The sequence below is a fragment of the Ambystoma mexicanum genome, chromosome 11, assembly GCF_040938575.1.
Source record: "Ambystoma mexicanum isolate Mex_15411 chromosome 11, UKY_AmexF1_1, whole genome shotgun sequence".
Taxonomy (NCBI): Eukaryota; Metazoa; Chordata; class Amphibia; order Caudata; family Ambystomatidae; genus Ambystoma; species Ambystoma mexicanum.
Window position 1 is genome coordinate 1,452,032,512 of NC_090934.1, and position 21,002 is coordinate 1,452,053,513.

General features: G+C 50.2%; 1 protein-coding gene across 4 annotated transcripts in view; it reads right to left on the bottom strand.

The window, feature by feature from the left end:
• Nucleotides 1-21,002, bottom strand: part of CILP (cartilage intermediate layer protein) — a 160,995-nt gene that overhangs the window by 6,380 nt on the left and 133,613 nt on the right. For all 4 annotated transcript variants that reach the window (XM_069625105.1, XM_069625103.1, XM_069625106.1 and 1 more), the window contains one exon: nucleotides 19,548-19,705. In XM_069625105.1, the coding sequence (XP_069481206.1) occupies nucleotides 19,548-19,705 (158 nt within the window). The remainder of the gene's footprint in view (nucleotides 1-19,547; nucleotides 19,706-21,002) is intronic.

Consider the following 21,002-nt stretch of genomic DNA (forward strand, 5'->3'; position numbering starts at 1 on the left):
GTAGCAGGCTTTCTCACGGGGGTCAGTAGCCATGGCAACTGCGAGTACCCAGCGTCACCTGCAAACCATGAATGGACTGTGTGAGACATGGCGGTGTGTGGGCCATGGGAACAAGTTAATGGTCCTGACGTCTATACCCCTATGTGCATGACTCACCTTGTGTGCATCGGGCGTTGTTGGGACATGGGCTACATGGCTCCCTTGCGGTCATACACATTGTGGGAGTCGGCAGTCATGTGGTGTCTGTCACTGCTGTGACGTTGGCAATGCACTAGTCAATTATGGTGTGTCAGTACGCCATGTAGGGTACATGGCAATGTTTACATGGGTTGTACGTTGCCCTGATTGCGTGGTGCTGCCTTGCATGGCTGGATGTCCTGTGTCATCAAATGTTTCAAGACTGCGTCCTGGGGTGGGTAAGTCAGGGTGCCTGGCCAATTCTGTATATTAGTGCTGTTGTATTATGTGACTTGTAGTTCATTCACTTTACTACTGCTTATGCACCCCAGGAGTGTCAGTACTTTTGGCAGTCAGGTCTGAGTGCTGCTTACCCAGGAGCCAGGTGTGCTGTCCTCTCCATGTATGCAGGCAGGGTGCTGTTGCGCATAATAAGTGAATCATGTGTGGCTGCAGGATATCGGGCACAGCAGTGACTGATAGTGAGTCGGCATTGCAGGCCATCTTCACATTCATCGAGTGATATTGTTTCTGGTTGCTGCATGCCTACTCTGTTGCCTGGGGTGGTACCAATGCCACATGCAACAGTGCAATCCAATGCCACATTGGTGTTGGGGAAATGGGCAATACTGAAGTACCTTGCCTTGGCTGCATGCACCTGTGCCTGGGTAATGGGCATGGAGGTGTGCAGATGTGCGTGCACCATTAGGGCATCCAGGTCTTGGTCGAGCAGCTTGGAGAATGTGGGCTGGGACATGCCACAGAGTGTCCCTAGTGTGTTTTGGAAAGCACCGGTGCCACAGAAATGTAGGACTGCCACAAGCTTCAGCAGGGGGCGGGGGTGGCTGTTCTGATGGAAATGGCACTCTACAGTATTGCCTGTGTCAGGGTGAGCAGGTTGGCGATGGTTGGACGGTCCAGTCTGTATAAGGTAACTTATTGGCTGTCCGTGAGTGTCCATGGGGATGGTCGGACACATGATATGGGTGCCCTCCGTGGCATGCGTCTCCTACGCCTTGGTTGCGCCTGTCTACTTCCCTGCTGTGGTCCAGCATGCTGCTGTAGCTCGATGTAGAGTAGCAGGTTGTGGAGCCCGTAATCTACGTCTGCTTGTGGCTGCATGTTGCTTGGATGTGTGTTGGTGGTGGTGTGGGCCTTTTACGATCCACCTGAGTGGATCAGGGGCACATGGTCCTTGATTTTGCGACACCTGCATGCATTTACCTCCACTTGTTTGTGAAGGTATTAGTGTTGTGTTTTTTGGTGGAATTTCCTCTGATTTCTTTTTTGGCAAATCCGCTGTTTTTGTACTTGTAATATTGCGTTAATAGATTTGTTATTCGGCAGTGATTCCGTCAGAGGAATTAGTCTCGGCGCAGGTTCCACTGATTCGTGGCATATTTACCACTGGAGGGAATTCCGCCAGAGAAATTACCACCGATTTTTGGTTCACTTGTAGTTTGGCGTAGCGGTAAAGTTGGCGGTAACAGGTGTACTGCCAATTTTACTGCATACCACCATACTCGTAATGAGGCCCAATGTCTCCTTACATGTAAACATCACCACAGTCAAATATATACCTTATAACAGATGTGTTGCTGGCAGCTGCTTTGGCATCCAAACCAGACAGCAATTGTGATAGCAACAGCAGACAACAGTATATGCATTTTAATAATCCAGGAACTAATGCAGCGGAAGAGTACTGTTTGGTAAGCAATGGTAAAGATCGAGATGACATAAGGATCAACTGGGCAAGTTGGATAAGAACAGGTAGGAAATGTGTTATGTGATATGTCATTTATAACACGCCTATACACAAGTGTTTCAAGGCGCTATAAGACAAGGGAGGAAACAGAGAGAGTACAAGACAAACAACCTTACTAGACCTTGTGGCATTCCGATTGTGCACGTCCGACAGAGTAAATGTGCGGGAAAGGTGGGGGGTGGGGGGAGTGCCAGGGTGAGGGAGGGGGGGAAGTGTAATCAGGGCAGCATTACTCTGAGTAAGTGCAGCCAGGGCAGCGCAGCTCTGAGAAGTTCAAGGAGGAAGGGGACTGTAGAGGTTACAGTTACAGCCCCTGAGTGCACGGTCGGCCAGTGGCAGTGCAGGGGAGACTGATCATAGAGGAGCATGGTACCCACTGAGACTCTGAGGGTAGTCATGCAACCAGTCAGTGCTGCAAACAGGTAGTCCAGAAGGGGAGGGGGAGAGAGAGCAGAGGAGAACAAGAAGGTCTTGAGCAGCTTCTGGAACTTCAGGTGGTCAGGCTCAAGTCTGAGAGGGGCAGGTAGGGCACTGACGCCCCCAGAGATTTTTCATAGGAGTAGCCTGGTAAGGTCACTGGGGTGGCACACCAAAACAAACAAATAAGCAGCAGGCGGGCCGCTGGGGGCGTGGGACAGTATTTTTTATAAGGGTGGCCATAGCCACCATTGGCCACCCCTTTGTGGTGCCTCTGGGCATGGAGGCCATTCGAGAAGGAGGCACCTGCAGAGGAAAGAGATCTACCCCCCACTCTCTGCCTGGAGAAGCATCTGACCCTTAGAGTTGAGTCGAAGATGACAGCAAGTTTTTTTGCTTCACAGGAAGGCGAAGGAAGAGGGCCCAAGGAGGGCAGCCAGAGTGAGAGAGGGAAAGCAGGAGCAGGGGCCCCAATGAGGAGGATCTCAGTCTTACTGGAATTAAAGCAGAGATCGTTGGAGGCACACCACTCCTGAATCACTAATAGACCGTCAGGAATGAGCAAGATAGGAGAGGATGCTGAGGGGAGCCTGAAAGAGAGCTGGGTGCCATCCTCATAACACTGAAAGTTAGAGGAAACGGGCAAAGGTAGAGCCCTGTGGAATGCCACATGTGGAGAGAGAGGTGGTGAAGGGAGTAGATGAGACTGGGGGTCACTTTTGTGTGATGTCCATCTTTGGAGACCAGCAATTTCATACATTTCAAATAGTCACGGCATTATCAAGCAAGTGGGCTCACATTCTGAATATCTCCTCGGTTTATGGCTATCCCAAGAGTGCAATACGGCACCACATGCACGTTTTTTGTATTCATCATAGAATCGAGTAGTTTGGGAAGTTGTAAAGCACAAGGTGAAATGAACTGTTCGCGGTTTCACTTTCTCGACCACCAATATCCCTACAAGGCGTCCAACAGTAGAATGTTATTAGCCTTGGATTACATTTGTTTGAAGAGCCCTGGAGAAGAGCTCACAGCTCGAAACATGTGTTGGCTCTCTTGTTATGAAGAAGTTTACCTATCCGTAATAAACAAAGATTGCAGAAATCAACAAAAGGATCTGTTTTTTTTTCAAATCAACATTGAACTACATCACTTCTTATAAATCAGGTTCACTAGAAACTCAATCTTTTCATGTTCACTTTTGTGTGATGTATTTTTCTATATTTCTGACATTTCCAATGAACTTATTATTAATATGGGGCAGGAAATTTCCTTCGACACTTGTGGCGGGAGGCCCGCCGCAAAAAACATGTAAAAAAGGGGGGGTGAGGCGCGCAATCCTTTCCTGGCCAATATACTACCTGAAGAAAGAAAAAATATATAACTGGGTTAAATCCCAAAAAAGTCCAATTCACTGGGTTAGATCCCAATTGTTGCCAAAATGTTCACAGGGTTGGATCCCTTCTGCTGCATTTGTGCAGCTTTTCTCCTCCTCCTAGCGCTTTCGTGTCCCAACACTCTTCAGGGAGGCTGTGTTGCCTCGCTTTTCAGGTGAATCCAATTAAATTGCTAATGCAGTCTCTAAGGATTATGGGAGCTGTAGTGAAAAAACTTTGTTCAGTTCAGGTGACCAAGGAAAGACTCCCCTCCTGGAGCACACATCTTACCCTTAGCAGGGGGAGGGGGGAAAACCATAACTATGATTCTCCACTGTAGGGCAAATTATCCCCGGTGCTGCAGCCTCTGGAGTCTGGATCTCCACAAAAAACATGCTGACTTGAATGGTAAGTTCAAGTGTGTTTATTGGGACGTTACAATCCCTGGGGCCAGGGATTCCAAGGCAGTTCTTAAGACCAAGCGTGTTCATTGGGAATTGGCGCTAGACTCGTCCTTGGTAATCTGGAGCACCCGCGCCTTAGCCGACCTCCCTTAACAGGATGTTAGTACTACGAGAAGGTGACCCTAGCCCAGGCGTCTTTAACAGGATGTTAGTACTACCGGCAGGTGACCCTAGCCCAGGCGTCCTTAACAGGATGTTAGTACTACCGGCAGGTGACCCTAGCCCAGGCGTCCTTAACAGGATGTTAGCACTACCGCCAGGTGACCCTAGCCCAGGCGTCCTTAACAGGACGTTAGTACTACCACTAGGTGACCCCTACTGTCTGTTGTTCTTCCTGGGACTGATGGGGTTTGCGATACTACGAGGGCTGGCTACCTCCCTAGGTGTCTCTTTTAGGCTCTCCCTGACCAATCCCGCTCAGTAGTCTTGGGAAGTTAAGGATGGTGCCTCGTTTCGCCTGGTGTCACTCTCTTTTCCGCACACGTTCTTATCTAACCCTTCATTACACTGGGTTCCTAAGACCTTCTCCTCCCACCACGTCACTATCCCTATGATCTCTCACTCCGCCTTTCCACCTCCACCTCCAACCTTCTCTCTTCTCTTCTTACTGCCAACGTACTGTCAATCTTACCTCGGACTATTCCTCGACAACCGTTAACTACTCTTCCCTCCTTCCTCTCACTCTACTTCATTGCCTCTTGTGATTCTCTTCTATTATTTCCTCTCTCTCTCTCTCTCTCTCTCTCTCTCTCTCTCTCTCTCTCTCTCTCTCTCTCTCTCTCTCTCTCTCTCTCCCCATCCTCTCTCTCTCGCTCTCTCTACATTTACCACTAGCTACTCCTATTCTCCCACTCCATGTCATTCTTACTACTCTACTAGTGTTCTTATTCTGTGATTAACACTATCCCTTTTCAACTAATGTCAGACTACTGATGTTTATACTCACTAACGCCCACTATCGCCCTCCGCTACCAACTACCCCTCCACTGCCTACATCACTTACAAGTTGCTCCGCTAACCGAACTACCTACTGTTTCTACTTCCAACTACTACCTCTGCCCCTACTACAACTACCACTCCACTACTCCTACTATACCTCTACTCCTTACACTCTCCACTCACGGCTAAACACTCCACAGATCCCCTCCTGAGAATAGCCGCTGCACTGCTTTCGCTCTCCCCTCCTCTCGTCTCTCGGACGTCCTCCATATCTCCTGTCCTCACCCAACTAACCCACACTGAATCCTTCACAAGAGCCTACCTAAATACTCCACCCTCTCCGAGGATTGGCCACTTACCTTAACCAATAACTTACCTGGCTCCAGGTAGTGTGTCATGGGCAGTGCTTGGGAAGCTTCAAAGGGGTTTGTAAGCCACGCCCCTTTCCAAAAAGGACTCTGATGAAGTTCAGGGACGTTGGATGTGAAAGGCCTCCATGGGGCCTTTTCCTATAATACAATCCTGGTGGTTTTCGAGGCATAAAGGCCTTCTGAGAGGTCTTTATTTAATGCTTAAAAACCCCTGATGGGTAATGGTTTCCCTGTTCTCGAGGGCACTGATGTTGTGGTTGTCGCACCACCCCCTGGTGCCGTATCCTCCAGCGTCTGGTATTGCTACGTTCGTGGCACCCCTTGGTTTTTTTGCAGACCGCTGCTCTGCGCAGTCTGCTGCAGCGGTCTCTCCTTGCGGTATTGGAGCCGCCGACATCAATGCAGCGCCACGATGCCTCTGGGCTGTTGCGCTCAACAAATGTGAATAAATAAATAAATTAAATAAATAAATAAATAAAGGTGGGGGTCAGAAGGGGGCGTGCCCAAAATCGATCACTGTGGTCAGGTCAAGGTGGGTGGTCTTCCTCCCTCCACTGACAGGGCACGCCACTGGCCGTGTCACACATGCCATCCTCCTGCTACCTGACAGGACTAAACACTATTACAAATCCTTCCCTTCTGCCTCTCCTTTCCTGCTATGTCCCTTTCCTGAGAATTAAAGAGCAGTGGGTGCCACTGAGGTCTGCGCTATGGTTGATATGCAAACCACACTGAAATACTCTACAGATAACAACGAGGGACGCCTCACTGTTTTACAACACAGCTCTATGAAAACATCTTTATTTGGGAGGGTATATGCTTTCATCAAAAATAGCAACATAGTAACCAGCAGTCGTGTGACCACCCCCGCGATAAGTGGTTCCACAGAAAAGGAAGCAAGCATTGGATAGGAGATACATAATCTGGTGGGAGGTTTAGCATAGTAGGCAGTAGGACTACTAGTCAGACCCATGGGTGGGGGGGAGGGGTGATACTGGAGGGTGATGAATGCAGCTGTGGAAGGTGCGGAGTATGTGAGGGATTGATGGGGTGCGAGAAGGTGGGAGCACCTTCTAGGTATATGAGGTGGCAATTGGGAGCAGCTTTAAATCAGGGAATGTTGGTGTTGTTTTGATGTCCAGGTGAAGGTCAGCCCAGTGGAGAAAAAGAAGGAGGGAGAATAGGAGGAAGGGGAGTGTGCACAGGGGACACGAGGGAAAGGCAGAGCGCGTGCAGGACTCGAGGAGGAGAGTAGTCTGATATAGAGGAATTTAGGTAGGCCGGAGCAAGGCCATGAATCGAATTGAAGACCAGGAGAAGTTTGTAGATGTGCTGGTTGGTCATGAATTGCCAGCCCGCGTGGAGGAAGCGGGGAAGGGTGGGTGAAAAGCAGGGTCGATTGTTCAGAGAGCCTGTGGAAATGTCTAGGACTTTGTCATTGAGAGCAAAGGAGTCGTCGGGAGGCCCAGGTGCAGCAGTCACAGAGACAGAGGGCTTAAGGAGACATGAGACTATTCGAAGAGTGGGAGGTCAGAAGGAAGTGGATCTCATGGACGTTGAGGAGATGGATCTTGGCAGCAGCGCCTGTGGGGGTAATAAGGCTTTGGAGTATAAGATCGCTATCAAAGAGGAAGCTAATGTTGTATACCTTAGGGGAGAGTGTGAGGCGGTTTGATGAAGAAAAAGATAGTGGCGGGGCAAAGCATTGAACAACGGAAGATTGAAGACTTTTGTTTGGGAAGAGTGAAGTGACAGCAAAGGGACATCCAATGTTGGATGGAAGAGAGGCCGATGGAGATTCTCAGCGATAGGTCAGGGGAACTGAGGGGAAGGGGAAGAAGTTTTGGGGGACACCTGTGGATAGGGGTAGGAAAACCCAAAGAAGAAGAGTTACCAGTGGAGGAGGTTTAGGGACCGACATGTGGAGGGCATAGGACGGGGCATTGATGGACCCTTACAGAGAGAGGGGGATAGGATCAGAGGTTCTTGTGTTCCCGGAACGAGTCATATAACATGAGCGAGCTTCTAGGCGAGAGCAGTGTCCTGGGTCTAAGTGTTATATTGTTATTGTTATTGTTATTGTTATTTTGCATTTATATAGCGCCTTATATACCATTGGTATGGTCTGAAGGCGCTGGTAGGTTGAACGCCCTTGGGAACCGAGGTTTGGGTCAGTGGAGAGATTAGAGAGAGTCAAAGGTGCGTGTGCGCACCAGGTATGTGTGCAGCTGGTGCGGAATTTCTGTGGTAGCTGCTTCCTAGCGAATAGGTGTGGTGGTTGAGGAATCAGGAGTATGTGTTCGGTCTGGCAGGAGTTATCCAGTCCCAGTGAGGCAGCGTTAGGCCTGACTAGAACGCCTGGCTGGGGGTGAGAAACCAGCAATGTTTACTTAGAGTGATGGGGAGTGAGCGGCGGATGTTGATATGAGAACAGTTATACCGAATGGTGTCATAGTATCTCTGTGTTCTACTTGAGTGGTGGTGTAAGGAGAGAGTAAGCGTGGGGTGTGAAATGAAGTATGCTCTTACAACGGTTCCTTGCGTTCCACATCAAAGTCTGCACATCACGCAATTCAGAGGGCTCCGGTCCGTGCGATGTGTTTTGTTTCTCATCTGCTCTTATGCACTATTCATCGGCTCAGCGAATTCATCCGTATAGCATACTCCTCCATCTAGCATAATCATGCGCTCTGGTCCATTCATTCATTTGTTTCGTGCGTTCACCCGCTCCCCAGGCTCATCTGTTACGCACTCATTCGCTTCAGAGGCTCATCTGCCACTCGTCAGTTCTGCATTCATCAGCTCCATTCACTCTTCCGTACAATGTACTTATCTGTTTTGTGTACACTCGTTCTCTCGCTCTTATTCTCGTTCGTTCGACGCATACCCGTTCTCTCGTCCATGTTCTTCCCCTCATTACACTCAACCGTTTTCTACATTCATGCGTTCTCCATATTCATTCAGCCGCATTCTACACTCATGTGTTCTCCACATTCATCTGTCCACCACATTTATTTGCTCTTCATATTCGTTCGCTCTGTACGCTCACCGCCCTCCACAGTCATCTGCCCTCCACAGTCATCCGTCCTCCACAGTCATCCGCCCTCCGCAATCATCCGCCCTCCGCAGTCATCCGCCCTCCGCAATCATCCGCCCTCCGCAATCATCCGCTCTCCGCAATCATCCGCCCTCCGCAGTCATCCGCCCTCCGCAGTCATCCGCCCTCCGCAGTCATCCGCCCTCCACAGTCATCCGCCCTCCACAGTCATCCGCCCTCAGCAATCATCCGCCCTCCGCAGTCATCTGCCCTCCGCAATCATCCGCCCTCCGCAATCATCCGCCTCCCGCAATCATCCGCCCTCCGCAATCATCCGCCCTCCGCAGTCATCCGCCCTCCGCAATCATCCGTCCTCGGCAGTCATCCGCCCTCAGCAGTCATCCGCCCTCCGCAATCATCCACGCTCCGCAATCATCCGCCCTCCGCAGTCATCCGCCCTCCGCAGTCCTCCGCCCTCCGCAGTCCTCCGCCCTCCGCAGTCCTCCGCCCTCCGCAGTCATCCGCCCTCCGTAGTCATCCGCCCTCCACATTCATCCGCCCTCTACAGTCATCCGCCCTCTACAGTCATCCGCCCTCCATAGTCATCCGCCCTCCACAGTCATCCGCCCTCCTCAGTCATCCGCCTTCCACGGTCATCCGCCTTCCACGGTCATCCGCCCTCCACGGTCATCCGCCCTCCACACTCATCTTCCACAGGCATCCGCCCTCCACACTCATCTTCCACAGGCATCCGCCCTCCACACTCATCTTCCACAGGCATCCGCCCTCCACAGTCTTCCGCCATCCACACCCATCTTCCAAAGGCATTCGCCCTCCACAGTCGTCCGCCCTCCACAGTCGTCCGCCCTCCACAGTTATCTGCCTTCCACAGTCATCTGCCTTCCACAGTCATCTGCCCTCCACAGTCATCCGCCCTCTACCGTCATCTGCCCTCCACAGTCATCCGCCCTCTACCGTCATCCGCCCTCCACCGTCATCCGCCCTCCACCGTCATCCGCCCTCCACCGTCATCCGCCCTCCACAGTCATCCGCCCTCTACCGTCATCCGCCCTCCACCGTCATCCGCCCTCCACCGTCATCCGCCCTCCACCGTCATCCGCCCTCCACAGACATCCGCTCTCCACAGACATCCGCTCTCCACAGACATCCGCTCTCCACAGACATCCGCCCTCCACAGTCATCTTCCACAGGCATCCACCTTCCGCAATCATCCGCCCTCCGCAGTCATCCGCCCTCCGCAGTCCTCCGCCCTCCGCAGTCCTCCGCCCTCCGCAGTCCTCCGCCCTCCGCAGTCCTCCGCCCTCCGCAGTCATCCGCCCTCCGCAGTCATCCGCCCTCCGTAGTCATCCGCCCTCCACATTCATCCGCCCTCTACAGTCATCCGCCCTCTACAGTCATCCGCCCTCCACAGTCATCCGCCCTCCTCAGTCATCCGCCTTCCACGGTCATCCGCCTTCCACGGTCATCCGCCCTCCACGGTCATCCGCCCTCCACACTCATCTTCCACAGGCATCCGCCCTCCACACTCATCTTCCACAGGCATCCGCCCTCCACACTCATCTTCCACAGGCATCCGCCCTCCACAGTCTTCCGCCATCCACACCCATCTTCCAAAGGCATTCGCCCTCCACAGTCGTCCGCCCTCCACAGTTATCTGCCTTCCACAGTCATCTGCCCTCCACAGTCATCCGCCCTCTACCGTCATCTGCCCTCCACAGTCATCCGCCCTCTACCGTCATCCGCCCTCCACCGTCATCCGCCCTCCACCGTCATCCGCCCTCCACCGTCATCCGCCCTCCACAGTCATCCGCCCTCTACCGTCATCCGCCCTCCACCGTCATCCGCCCTCCACCGTCATCCGCCCTCCACCGTCATCCGCCCTCCACAGACATCCGCTCTCCACAGACATCCGCTCTCCACAGACATCCGCTCTCCACAGACATCCGCCCTCCACAGTCATCTTCCACAGGCATCCACCTTCCACATTCATCCGCCCTGCCCAGTCGTCCGCCCTCCACAGTCATCCGCCCTCCACAGTCATCCGCGCTCCACAGTCATCTTCCACAGGCATACACCCTCCACAGGCATACACCCTCCACAGTCATCCGCCCTCTACCGTCATCCGCCCTCCACCGTCATCCGCCCTCCACCGTCATCCGCCCTCCACCGTCATCCGCCCTCCACAGACATCCGCTCTCCACAGACATCCGCTCTCCACAGACATCCGCTCTCCACAGACATCCGCCCTCCACAGTCATCTTCCACAGGCATCCACCTTCCACATTCATCCGCCCTGCCCAGTCGTCCGCCCTCCACAGTCATCCGCGCTCCACAGTCATCCGCGCTCCACAGTCATCTTCCACAGGCATACACCCTCCACAGGCATACACCCTCCACAGTCATCCGCCCTGCCCAGTCGTCCGCCCTACCCAGTCATCCGCTCTCCACAGTCATCCGCCCTCCACAGTCATCCGACTTCCACAGTCATTCGCCCTCCACAGTCATCCGCCCTTCACAGTCATCCGCCCTCCACAGTCATCCGCCCTCCACAGACATCCGCCCTCCACAGTCATCCGCCCTCCGCAATCATCCGCACTCCGCAATCATCCGCCCTCTGCAGTCATCCGCCCTCCGCAATCATCCGCCCTCCGCAGTCATTTGCCCTCCACCGTCATCCGCCCTCCACCGTCATCCGCCCTCCACAGTCATCCGCCTTCCACAGTCATCCGCCCTCCACAATCATCTGTCAGCAGCGTTCATCTTCCACGCGCATTCCACTCGTTGGTACTCAGTCGGTCTCCCACTTCCGGCCTCTCACCCTCCACATTCCTCCGCTTTCCACATTCTTCCGCTCTCCACACCCTGTCGCTCCCCCATTCAGTCGCTGATACTTTTCTCTACTCATTACGCGCATCTGCTCTCCACGTTCTTCTGCTCTGTATGCTCTCTTCGCTCAACAAGCTCCTTCGCTCTGCATGCTCTTCCATTCTCCACCTTCCTCCACTCTCTACACATATTTTTTTTTTTTTTTTTTATTTTTTCTCTTTTTCTTTTATTCTTCTTCTCCCTTTGCTTTCTCACTATACTTACCGTTGATCTAATGTGAACTGTATAAACTGCACTTTTCTTGATTTAATTGCGAACTGCATAACGTGTATTTCTCCTGTAACTAAGTTCTTAAGCAATCTTGTACTGTTTGCGCCCAGCTACCCCTTCGGGTTTGGTTCTGCGCTATACCAAATAAACAAACAAACAAACAAACAAACATAGCTGCTCTCCATACTCGGACCGCTTTCTACAGTCAATTGGTTTACACACTCATCCGTCATCCCCATTGATTTTGCTGGTATTATTCATCAGGTCTCCAGACTCAACCGTCTTCCTGACGCACCTGTCAACCGCTTTCATCCTCCACATTCATTTATACTTGTCTAGAATCATCATTATTCATTCGCCCTTCTCACTCATCCGTTCACCACACTCATTTATACTTGTCTAGAATCATCATTATTCATTCGCCCTTCTCACTCATCCGTTCACCACACTCATCGGCTTTCCAAGCTCGTCCACGCTCTATTTTTCTTTTATCCAGTGATCAATTCGTATTATTGACTTCACTGTTTAGATCTACATTACTCGTTTTAATTTCTTTTGTGAATATTTGATACAATCCTTTTTTTTTTGCTTTTGCATTAGGTGCTTTGCTGGGTCGGTGTTATTTTGATGATGCTAGAACGGAACCGGTTGGTTTTAGGTAAAGAGCCAGGTTTTCAGTAGTTTGCGGAAAGCTGTTAGCTCCTCGGTTAGCCTGATGTGGGGTGGGAGAGAGTTCCACAGGGTTGGGGCTAGGGCTGAGAATGATGCTCCGCCCAACCTGACTGAGTTTGTCTTAGGAATTACTGGGAGGCCGGCTGTGCTTGATCTAAGGGTGCGAGTGGGGTGATAAGCTATTAGTTTTTCTTGAAGATATTGCGGTCCAGTTTTATGTACTGCTCGATGGGTGAGGCATAAGGTTTTGAAAGCTACCCTACGGGCTACTGGAAGCCAGTGCAGTGTCTTGAGGGCTGGGGATACGTGGTCTCTTGGACCAAGCGCAAGTAACACTTTGGCCGCCGCGTTTTGTGCTCTTTGAAGTTTGTTCATTTGGTAGGCATGGATTCCGAGGTATAGGGGGTTGCCGTAGTCCAGCCGTGAGATGACAATTGATTGTACCGCAGAGACTCTGTTAGTAAATGATAGATATGGAAAGACGCGCCTAAGGTTTTTGAGGTGGTAGTGGCAGGACTTTGAGACATTGTTGACTTGGCGCGAGAGTGTTAGGTCAGAGTATAGGGTGCATCCAAGATTTTTCACTGTGTTGGAGGGTATCGGTGAGTTGCCCATGGCGGTTGGCCAGGGTAGTGGGTGCGGGAGAAGATCTGGGTTGCCGCACACCATGATTTCTGTTTTGGAGGGGTTTAACAGGAGGTGGTTTTGGGTCATCCAGCGTTCAATGTTAAGGAGGCAGGATGCCAGGTCAGGTCGTGAGTTAGGATTCGTGTTCAAGAATTTTAGAATTAGTTGTGTGTCATCGGCGTAATTGTAACATAGGATGTTGTGTGCACGAATTATCGGCGGGAGGGTGATCAGGTAGAGATTGAAAAGGAGGGCGGATAGACACGCTCCTTGTGGGACTCCTGTGTCGACTGGTCGGGCTTGGGAGGTAAAGTTGGAGAGTGTCGTTATTTGGTGCCTGTCCTTGAGGAATGAGGCTATCCATTTGAGGGCGGTTCCACGTATTCCTAGGGAGTGGAGGCGATCAAGGAGTATTGAGTGATTGATCGTGTCAAAGGCGGCTGATAGGTCGAGAAGGATTAGTGCGGCGCATCCCGCGGAGTCAGCAGTCATTTTAAGGTCGTCCCAGATAGAGGGTTAGTAGGAGAGAAGGGTGGCCAACTGTGTCACAATGCAGTGGCTAGGTCAAAGAGAATGACGACAGTTTGCAGGAGTGGACAGAGGAAAGGAAGCCAGCGAGCTAGGCCAGCGACGTCTCAGGAGAATGGCCGCTGTAGAATCGGGATCGAAAGGGGTCACAGACACCATTATTTTCCAGGTTGCTGATTATCCTGTTAAAGACCACTCTCTGTAGGATCCTTGAGTAGTGGGTCAGGATGGAGACCGGTAGGTAGTAGGCAGAGCAGTAAGGGTATCTTCTTGAGTAAAGGTACTCGAAAAAAGGAATATGTTGAAAAGATATTGAAGCGAGTGACCAATGCATGTCCTTTGACGATTTGCTGGTCAACCAATCAATCAGGGCACACAGAGTATTGGAAGATCCGATTAAGGGATCTAGTTGATAAAGCGAGGCGGGCAGGAAAGAGAAAACCCGAGTGAAGGTACTTGGACTTCAGGGTAGGAAAAGAGAAGGGGGTTGAGAGAAGGATGGATAGAATGTCAAGGATCTTAGATACTGTTGAGTCAAAGTAACGGGCTGAGTCATTTCCTGAGGGCAAAGTGGATATAGTTTGAGGGCGAGGGTGAGCCAGCATGTCCTAGAGAGATTAAGTAGTTATGTTTAAGTCTGAACTGGATGGATGGCCATTGGATGAGGTGGATCTTCATGGTGGTTTTTGAGCTGGCAGATCTTAGAGGGTACTCCAAGTAGAAGAGGGGTTGGTGTACCCTCTAGGATGCTGCTCCCTAAATTATTTAGTAGCTTTGAGGCTGCTATAAACAACCCTAAATTTTATTGAAGGCAACAAATTCTCAAAAGAATGTCTTCAACCTTTGAAGCAGAGGTTTAAGCTATGAAAGTAAGTCCATCACCTGGTTTGTTTTGGGAGCCTTGTTAATAAAAAACAAATCCAACTATTTATGGACTACTCAAGCAAGGGCTTTAACAGGGCTGGTAATGCTCCCATGCTCTGGTAATATTGGTATTAATACCCAAGCACGTTGTACCAGGGTACTAATAGTGTGTCGCCATTTCTCAACTTAAAAAAAATGTCTGCCATGGATCGGGGAGAAGGGAACTACACTTAGTCCCTTCTCCCTTTCCATGGGTCCAGTCGCCTGTCAGGGAAGCGCCGAGAACATGACTACTCCTGGCGTAGGTGGGGGAGAAGGAAGCAAAAGGTAAGTGGGGTGAGATGGGTGGACAAAATTAGACAAAATAAGTAGAAAATGGGGTATGGGATGGGGGATGTGAATGCAAAGTGGTGGGGATCACTTACCTTACACCCGGCGGGGGACGATGGACGCTTCTGAGGAGGCTTGGAGCGTGGGCTTTGTCATGTGGTAAAGCCCCCGTTCTGAGCTTCCTCATTGGCTGTGAGGACTAAGCCTCGCCTCATCCGGGTACTCATTATATTTATGCACCCTGTCATAGAACAATAAATAACACGCATTCTATGTTGAAACCTTTTTTAGAAAGCATTTGTATATTTTTCTTGTATATATTTACTTTCCTCTTATTTAAGTACTGTTGATAAAGATTGAAAATACGTTTTTCTGAGTAATTATTCATGAGTGCATTCAATTAAATTAGCCAACACTTGTTTCTTATGGCCCTTGGCTCCCCACACAGCTTCTTTCCTTGGTATGTTAATAAGTTGTTGCCTACGAGAGTTTTTGGATTCAAATGAATGAAAACAGCTCTTCATTCTCGCCATCTGGCTAATACCTGGTGGTCTGGTGTTGCTTGTGCATGCTGTCTGGCTTTTTAGTTCATTCATTGTTGCATATCGGCAGACACACACCGGACTCAATTATCTCTTACCATTTTAGAAGATGCCCCTTCTCTGCAGAAAATGTCATTGCAAAAGTCTATTTATGTCATGGTAGTGATGTCCTCCGGAACTTCACTTCTGACCACGTTGAGGTAGAGTATACCAGGAGTGTAGCATAACTGTGGGGCTGTGGGACTTGGGACACATGACTCTTGAAGTCAACCTCCTCCTATCTCCAGACTCTGTGAGTGGAGCTGATCTGGTGGGGAGAGACTTTCCCTTCATTTCTTCTGCTTTCCACTTGGCTCTCCAGCCTGTGGGCCATACAGAACCACCATCAGTGTTCACGCAGCCTCTTTTTTGTCAGCATCTTTCCCAAGTGGCTCTCATTGGCTGGCATGGGGGGGAATGAAGTTTCTCTTTCTGAAATTGAAGTTCTTGTTCTCGTGTAAATCACCTACCTCTTTGTGATAGAGTCGCAGACCTGTTGGTAGGCTCTGCTCATTCGGCTAACCTTTCATCACGTACATTTTCACTTTCTACAGGGCCGGGTCTGCTCACGTGCCTTGTCCCATTCTGGCTGCGTGATTGTGTTAATTTGCGCGATGTGTCATGGTGAGCCGGATCCCCTGCAAGCGGTCGGTGGGAAGGACAGTCCGCTTGTCTGTTTTGTCACAGAGAGATATGTTCTTTGGAGAAGTGGTATTCCTGGCTTTTTGTTGCAAGCCAAGTTAACCTGTGGTCCCAATAGATGGCGATGAGTCTGAGTGCCTTCCCCGGAGATATCTCCTAAAATCTGCAGTGGCCCAAGGACAGGCCAGCATTTCTCTTTCAATGATGGAGCAATGCCGCTCTGTTTCCTTTCCCGATTTGTTTTTGCAAAAGCCATAGTGCGGTCGCTGTTTCAGTCCTTTTGGGTCAGGACCATGCCCAGCCCATATCAGCTTGCATCCACAGAGACAACTCTATCCAGCTTTCGGTTTACAGGAAGCAAACATGATGTGTTTGTGGTTTCCATCTTTACTTTATTGAAAGTTACATTACATTTGGCTATTACTCTTAAGATAGTGTTCTTTTCTCAGTAGCGTCCTGGCCGCTCCGTAATGGTAAAGTCCTAACTTGGACTAGTAACACGCCATTCCCATATAGGATTTCCAGCGCGCCTTATCATTGGTGAATGGAGCTTACATTGTACTCCTGAGCAGGCTCTCCTTTGGGTACATGCAAGTCATTGAAAGTGAAGAACCCAGACAGTCCCACAGTGCTAGTTCTTTCTTTAGTCATAACTCACATGCCTCCAACCATGTCATTACTCTTTCTAAAGCATCGCCATGCGGCGCTTCAGTCTTGCCATGTATCATCATGGGAATACTTGATGCCTCAGACTTCTTTTGGTCTGTGTTCCATTAGTCTTTAAATTGTTGATGTTGGTGGAAATAGCTTAAAAGTGATCCTCGTAATTAAAAATGGCCAATGGTGCTATTAACTTTTTAACTGCCATGGGTTCCCCCCCAACACCAGTGCCAAGGCCTTTTTTGGTGATTTTTCCATTCCATGCCTTCTAACATTTTCTGTTTAATTAACCCCTTAAATGCCAAGGACGAGGTATCTCGTTAGATGTTTGGAATTTGGGTATAATTTTCCCAAGTGGAAAGCACTTTTTCTGCCCAGTTTAGTAATACCGTTGCACTATTATAGGCAAAGGATAACTCAATTATATTTGCAATGGAAAGTTAGCACAGATTGCCGCCTTGTTGAGACTTCCCAGATAAAATGGACAACCTCAGATTGTTGGGCAATGCCTTTCTGGTGCACACTACAGGGCTCGAACATTTGAAGACACCACCGGTTCGAAAACATTGCCTTTCAGTAGTTTGCTCATTCAGCATTTATAATTCAAGCTGTATGAAAATCTTTTCCTGTGACTAGCTGAACCCACAACTGCAATCAGTTGCTTCGGGATAGCTAGTTACATCTCAAATCACTCTTCACCTTTCAGTGCAACATCCCTATAATGCCTGGTAGAGTCTCACAACACAAATGTGATTCTCATGCCGGCAATCACAAATTAACTGACATGGTAAAATGCATAGTTCGTCCCACTGCCCATACAACGACTGTTAAAGATATTGTTACAGTACTAAATATCTTTGCCATGGCAAAGGCTATTTACCTGCAATGTAATGTAAGATCTATCATGTTATGTTCAGATTATGGTCTACTAAATTCCCAGACCTCTTGCTTATGTTTACGGTGCCTTTGACCCTGCAGTCCCAACACTGGATGTCACAATTTATGTAGCCTTTTGGAGACAGTCATTGAGCCTGCACCCGTCTCTTACCGACTTGAGTTTCTAACCTCCCGTTGACCGTCTGCATTCATGTTTCTTCACTTTGCAATCGAAGATCTGATGTTCCATCATCAGTACCATTTCTTGTTTTGGGCTCTTGCGTGATCTGGGTCTGTCAGCACTTTCTTCTCTGTGTGTTGACTGCATGAAGTCCTCCTGATGCATGCCTTCTACAAAATGTCATCATGGTTTGTTGCACTTGAGACAAGTTCTTGCTCTCTCCGGGGCAGTCTGCATCACCCAGCATTTGATCATGGTGGCCACTTCTTTAGGACGCTGCGCGAGTCATGTGTGTCTTCTGCGCCCCCCTCATCTGCTCCGGGAATACCTCATGACTACTGTGCACTTTGGCTATTGCTAGTGTCATGGATCCTTTGTTGGTTTGGCTTCCTGTGCTATTGCACGTGTGTGCTTTGTGTGTGTGATGGTCATGGCTTCATCCAGGATCAGGCCTTTGCTTTGTGCCCTTTTCTTCTTTACGTGGTTGCTCCTGCCCCTGATCAGTGTGGTGTCCCGTAGTGTATTCTCAGTGTCGTCTCCAAAGTTGCTGGCAATGGCTAGCTCGCTCAGGTTGGATATCCCTGGTTTACCTTGAATCCCACCTGATGTTGCAGAATGTCAGGGTGTACTTCATTACATTTGTTTTGATCTCTTTTCCACTCATTTGAAGGCTGCTTCCTGTTTCCCTCGAATGTTCCTAACACCTGGGACTGTATTGCCCAGTGTGCTTATTAACAGTGCCGCGGGTCCGCCTGCAGGCGCGACTTCTGCACCTCAGACTTCTCGATGCACTCTGAGGTTGACACTCCACTGGCTCCATGGGAATGCTGGTGTGACCTGCGTGGGGACAGTGGTGTGACCCCTTGGTCCAGGTCTTCTACCTTTATTTTGTTAAGATCCTTCTCTTTCAGTTCTTTCAGGTCAAACTCTGATTAATCTTCATTCACTGACATCTCATGCCAGCTGGTTTGCAGGCATGGAGCAACAACAACCATACTGAGCCCTTGCTGTGGTCTCTGTGCTTCCTTTACTTGTCATATACAGATCACACTGAAGGAAGCGGGTACCTTCTATTCGGTGTGGGCTTTCCTCCCCACTCCTGCCAATGCCAGCACCTTCTATCCCCCCACACGTGGCCCTTTTCCTTTCCAGTGACAATACAAAGTGGACATTTCAACTTCAGAATTCTGCTACTTGTGCTGCAATACCATATCCCAGGTCTAACCGTGCGGGGCTTCAAGGGCATAGGATCACGGTGCCCCCTAGGACCACGGGCATGTGGCGCGTAACAAGAATTAAAATAAATAAATCCATCAAAGCAGAGCTCGGATATGAAACACAGCACCTTGGCTATACACACTGCTGTGCCCTCCACAGCACTTTCTGAAATGGTGCTCACTCTCAGGGTCCTGACCGGCTTGGCTCCCCCTTGATTCCTCACCCCTAATGCTGCACCGTCCCTCACTGTCCCATGACAGTTTCTCTCAGTGTCCCTCCCAGCACTTAGATGAGCAGAGTGGAAGGGACCCAGTACATGTGTAGTTCCTTCTGCGTCTCCTCTGAACAACAACCTCAGAGAAGAGTGGTGGGTATGGGCTCTCCAGGGGCGTCACTGGGGGTGGGGGCTATAGCCCCGGGTCTTTTGGTTGCAGGCCGGATAGAAGCTCAGGGGCTACAACCAAATGGCTAGCTAGCCCCGAGACCCGACAGTCCCAACATTAGCATAGCCCCGGATCTTTTACATCCTAGCAACACCCCTGGGCTCTTCAGAGGCTGCATATTAAAGTACTTCTAGCTGGGAAGGTGTGCACAGAGACAGGGGACAATCATATGGCAACTCAAGCATCCTCCATGCACGTACAGCTGTGCTCTCATAGTACCAAGTGGTGAAGCCAACTTCAACTGGGCTTTTTTGGTCCTTACCAATGACGGACAGCTGGGCAACCTGGGACTTGGCAGATCCGGCTTCGTTTCGGGCCAGGCAGTAGTACTCCCCAGCCTGGCTCGGGTCCAGGTTCCTAAGTACCAGGTTACTGTTGTACCTGTACGCTGTCTGGTCCAGCAGGGTGCCATTGTGATACCTGAAGGAGAAACAGAGCAGAAACACAAAGTTGAAAGTCTTGTTCTCGCCCCTCCTGAGCCCCAGCTTTGGCCCTCATCCCTGCCATAATATCTACCTTTCAATAATGCACAATACATACTAAAGTGCAGGACATCTCCGGGAGGTGAGGCCTGTGCTCCACCTTACTTCACTTTTCTTTCAGTTGCAAAAAATAATTCTATCATTAACTACCTCTCCCTAAAACCCTGGGCCTTTCCTGAAGTTTCTATAAATATTTGGAACACTTAATATCAAACGAGTCATTCAGCCAATCAATTTATGAATAGTCCATGATGTCACTTCCAGTTGGCCACTTCCTTTTTCTTGGCTGCTCTTTCAGCAAATACGGATTCTTTGGAAAAGCTCTGTGTCCTAATAGACATGCCAACGTATTGGTAATAACAATGTTGAGGGTCGCAGCAATGTCTTTGGGACATCACAGAAAGTTTCTTTGGTGCATGTTTAGGGGTTTGGTGGTGGTAAGACTTTGGGCCTCATTGCGAGGTCGGCGGTAACGCGCTGGTGCGACCGGCGGGTTGCTGCCGGCCTTGTAACACCATTCCGCTGCCTGACTTCCCACTGCCACTGGGACATTACAAGTCCTGGCGGATCGGGAAGTCAGGCGGCGGAATCAGTAAGTCCCCATTCCCACAGGACTCCATGGCAATGGGATCACGGAAGCACGGCACCGCTGTCAACGCTGCCGGTGCTTCTGTGAAAAGTCTGCGTGTGGGGCTGTTCCGCCCGGCAGGTCAGACCTGGCAGGCATAACGGCCTCTGCCCACAGATTCAGAGTGTGTCAGTCCGGAAAGGGAGCCACTACGTTGCTACCGACACCCATATTTCTGGACCACCACACTTGTAATGAGGCCCTTTGTCCTCTTATTCTTTGTGTTGCACCACTCTCAGGTGTCTGCAACCTGCGACTTGTAGCCAGATGTTTTGGACTATGACTCCCATGGCCCTTCACCATTGAATATGCTGGCTAGGGCTGATGGGGGTTGTAGTACAAAGGGTGCAGAGCCCTGCTATCACGTGAGCATTGCTTTGCACTACTTTTCCCTTTGGTTTCCTTCCCTGAAGCTGGCTGGAGGTGGGGTACAGATAACAATGCAGGACAGTGCACTGCGGGTGGGATTAGAGCATTTAGCTTATTTTCGGTTCCCTGCATCTCTCTGGATGGGTCCTGCAATTGATGCACTTTGCGGAGTATGGCGGCACCGAGTATTTTCCGCCGCTGACAGCCGGCTAATGGTGCTAGGCCTGTGGGATTCAGA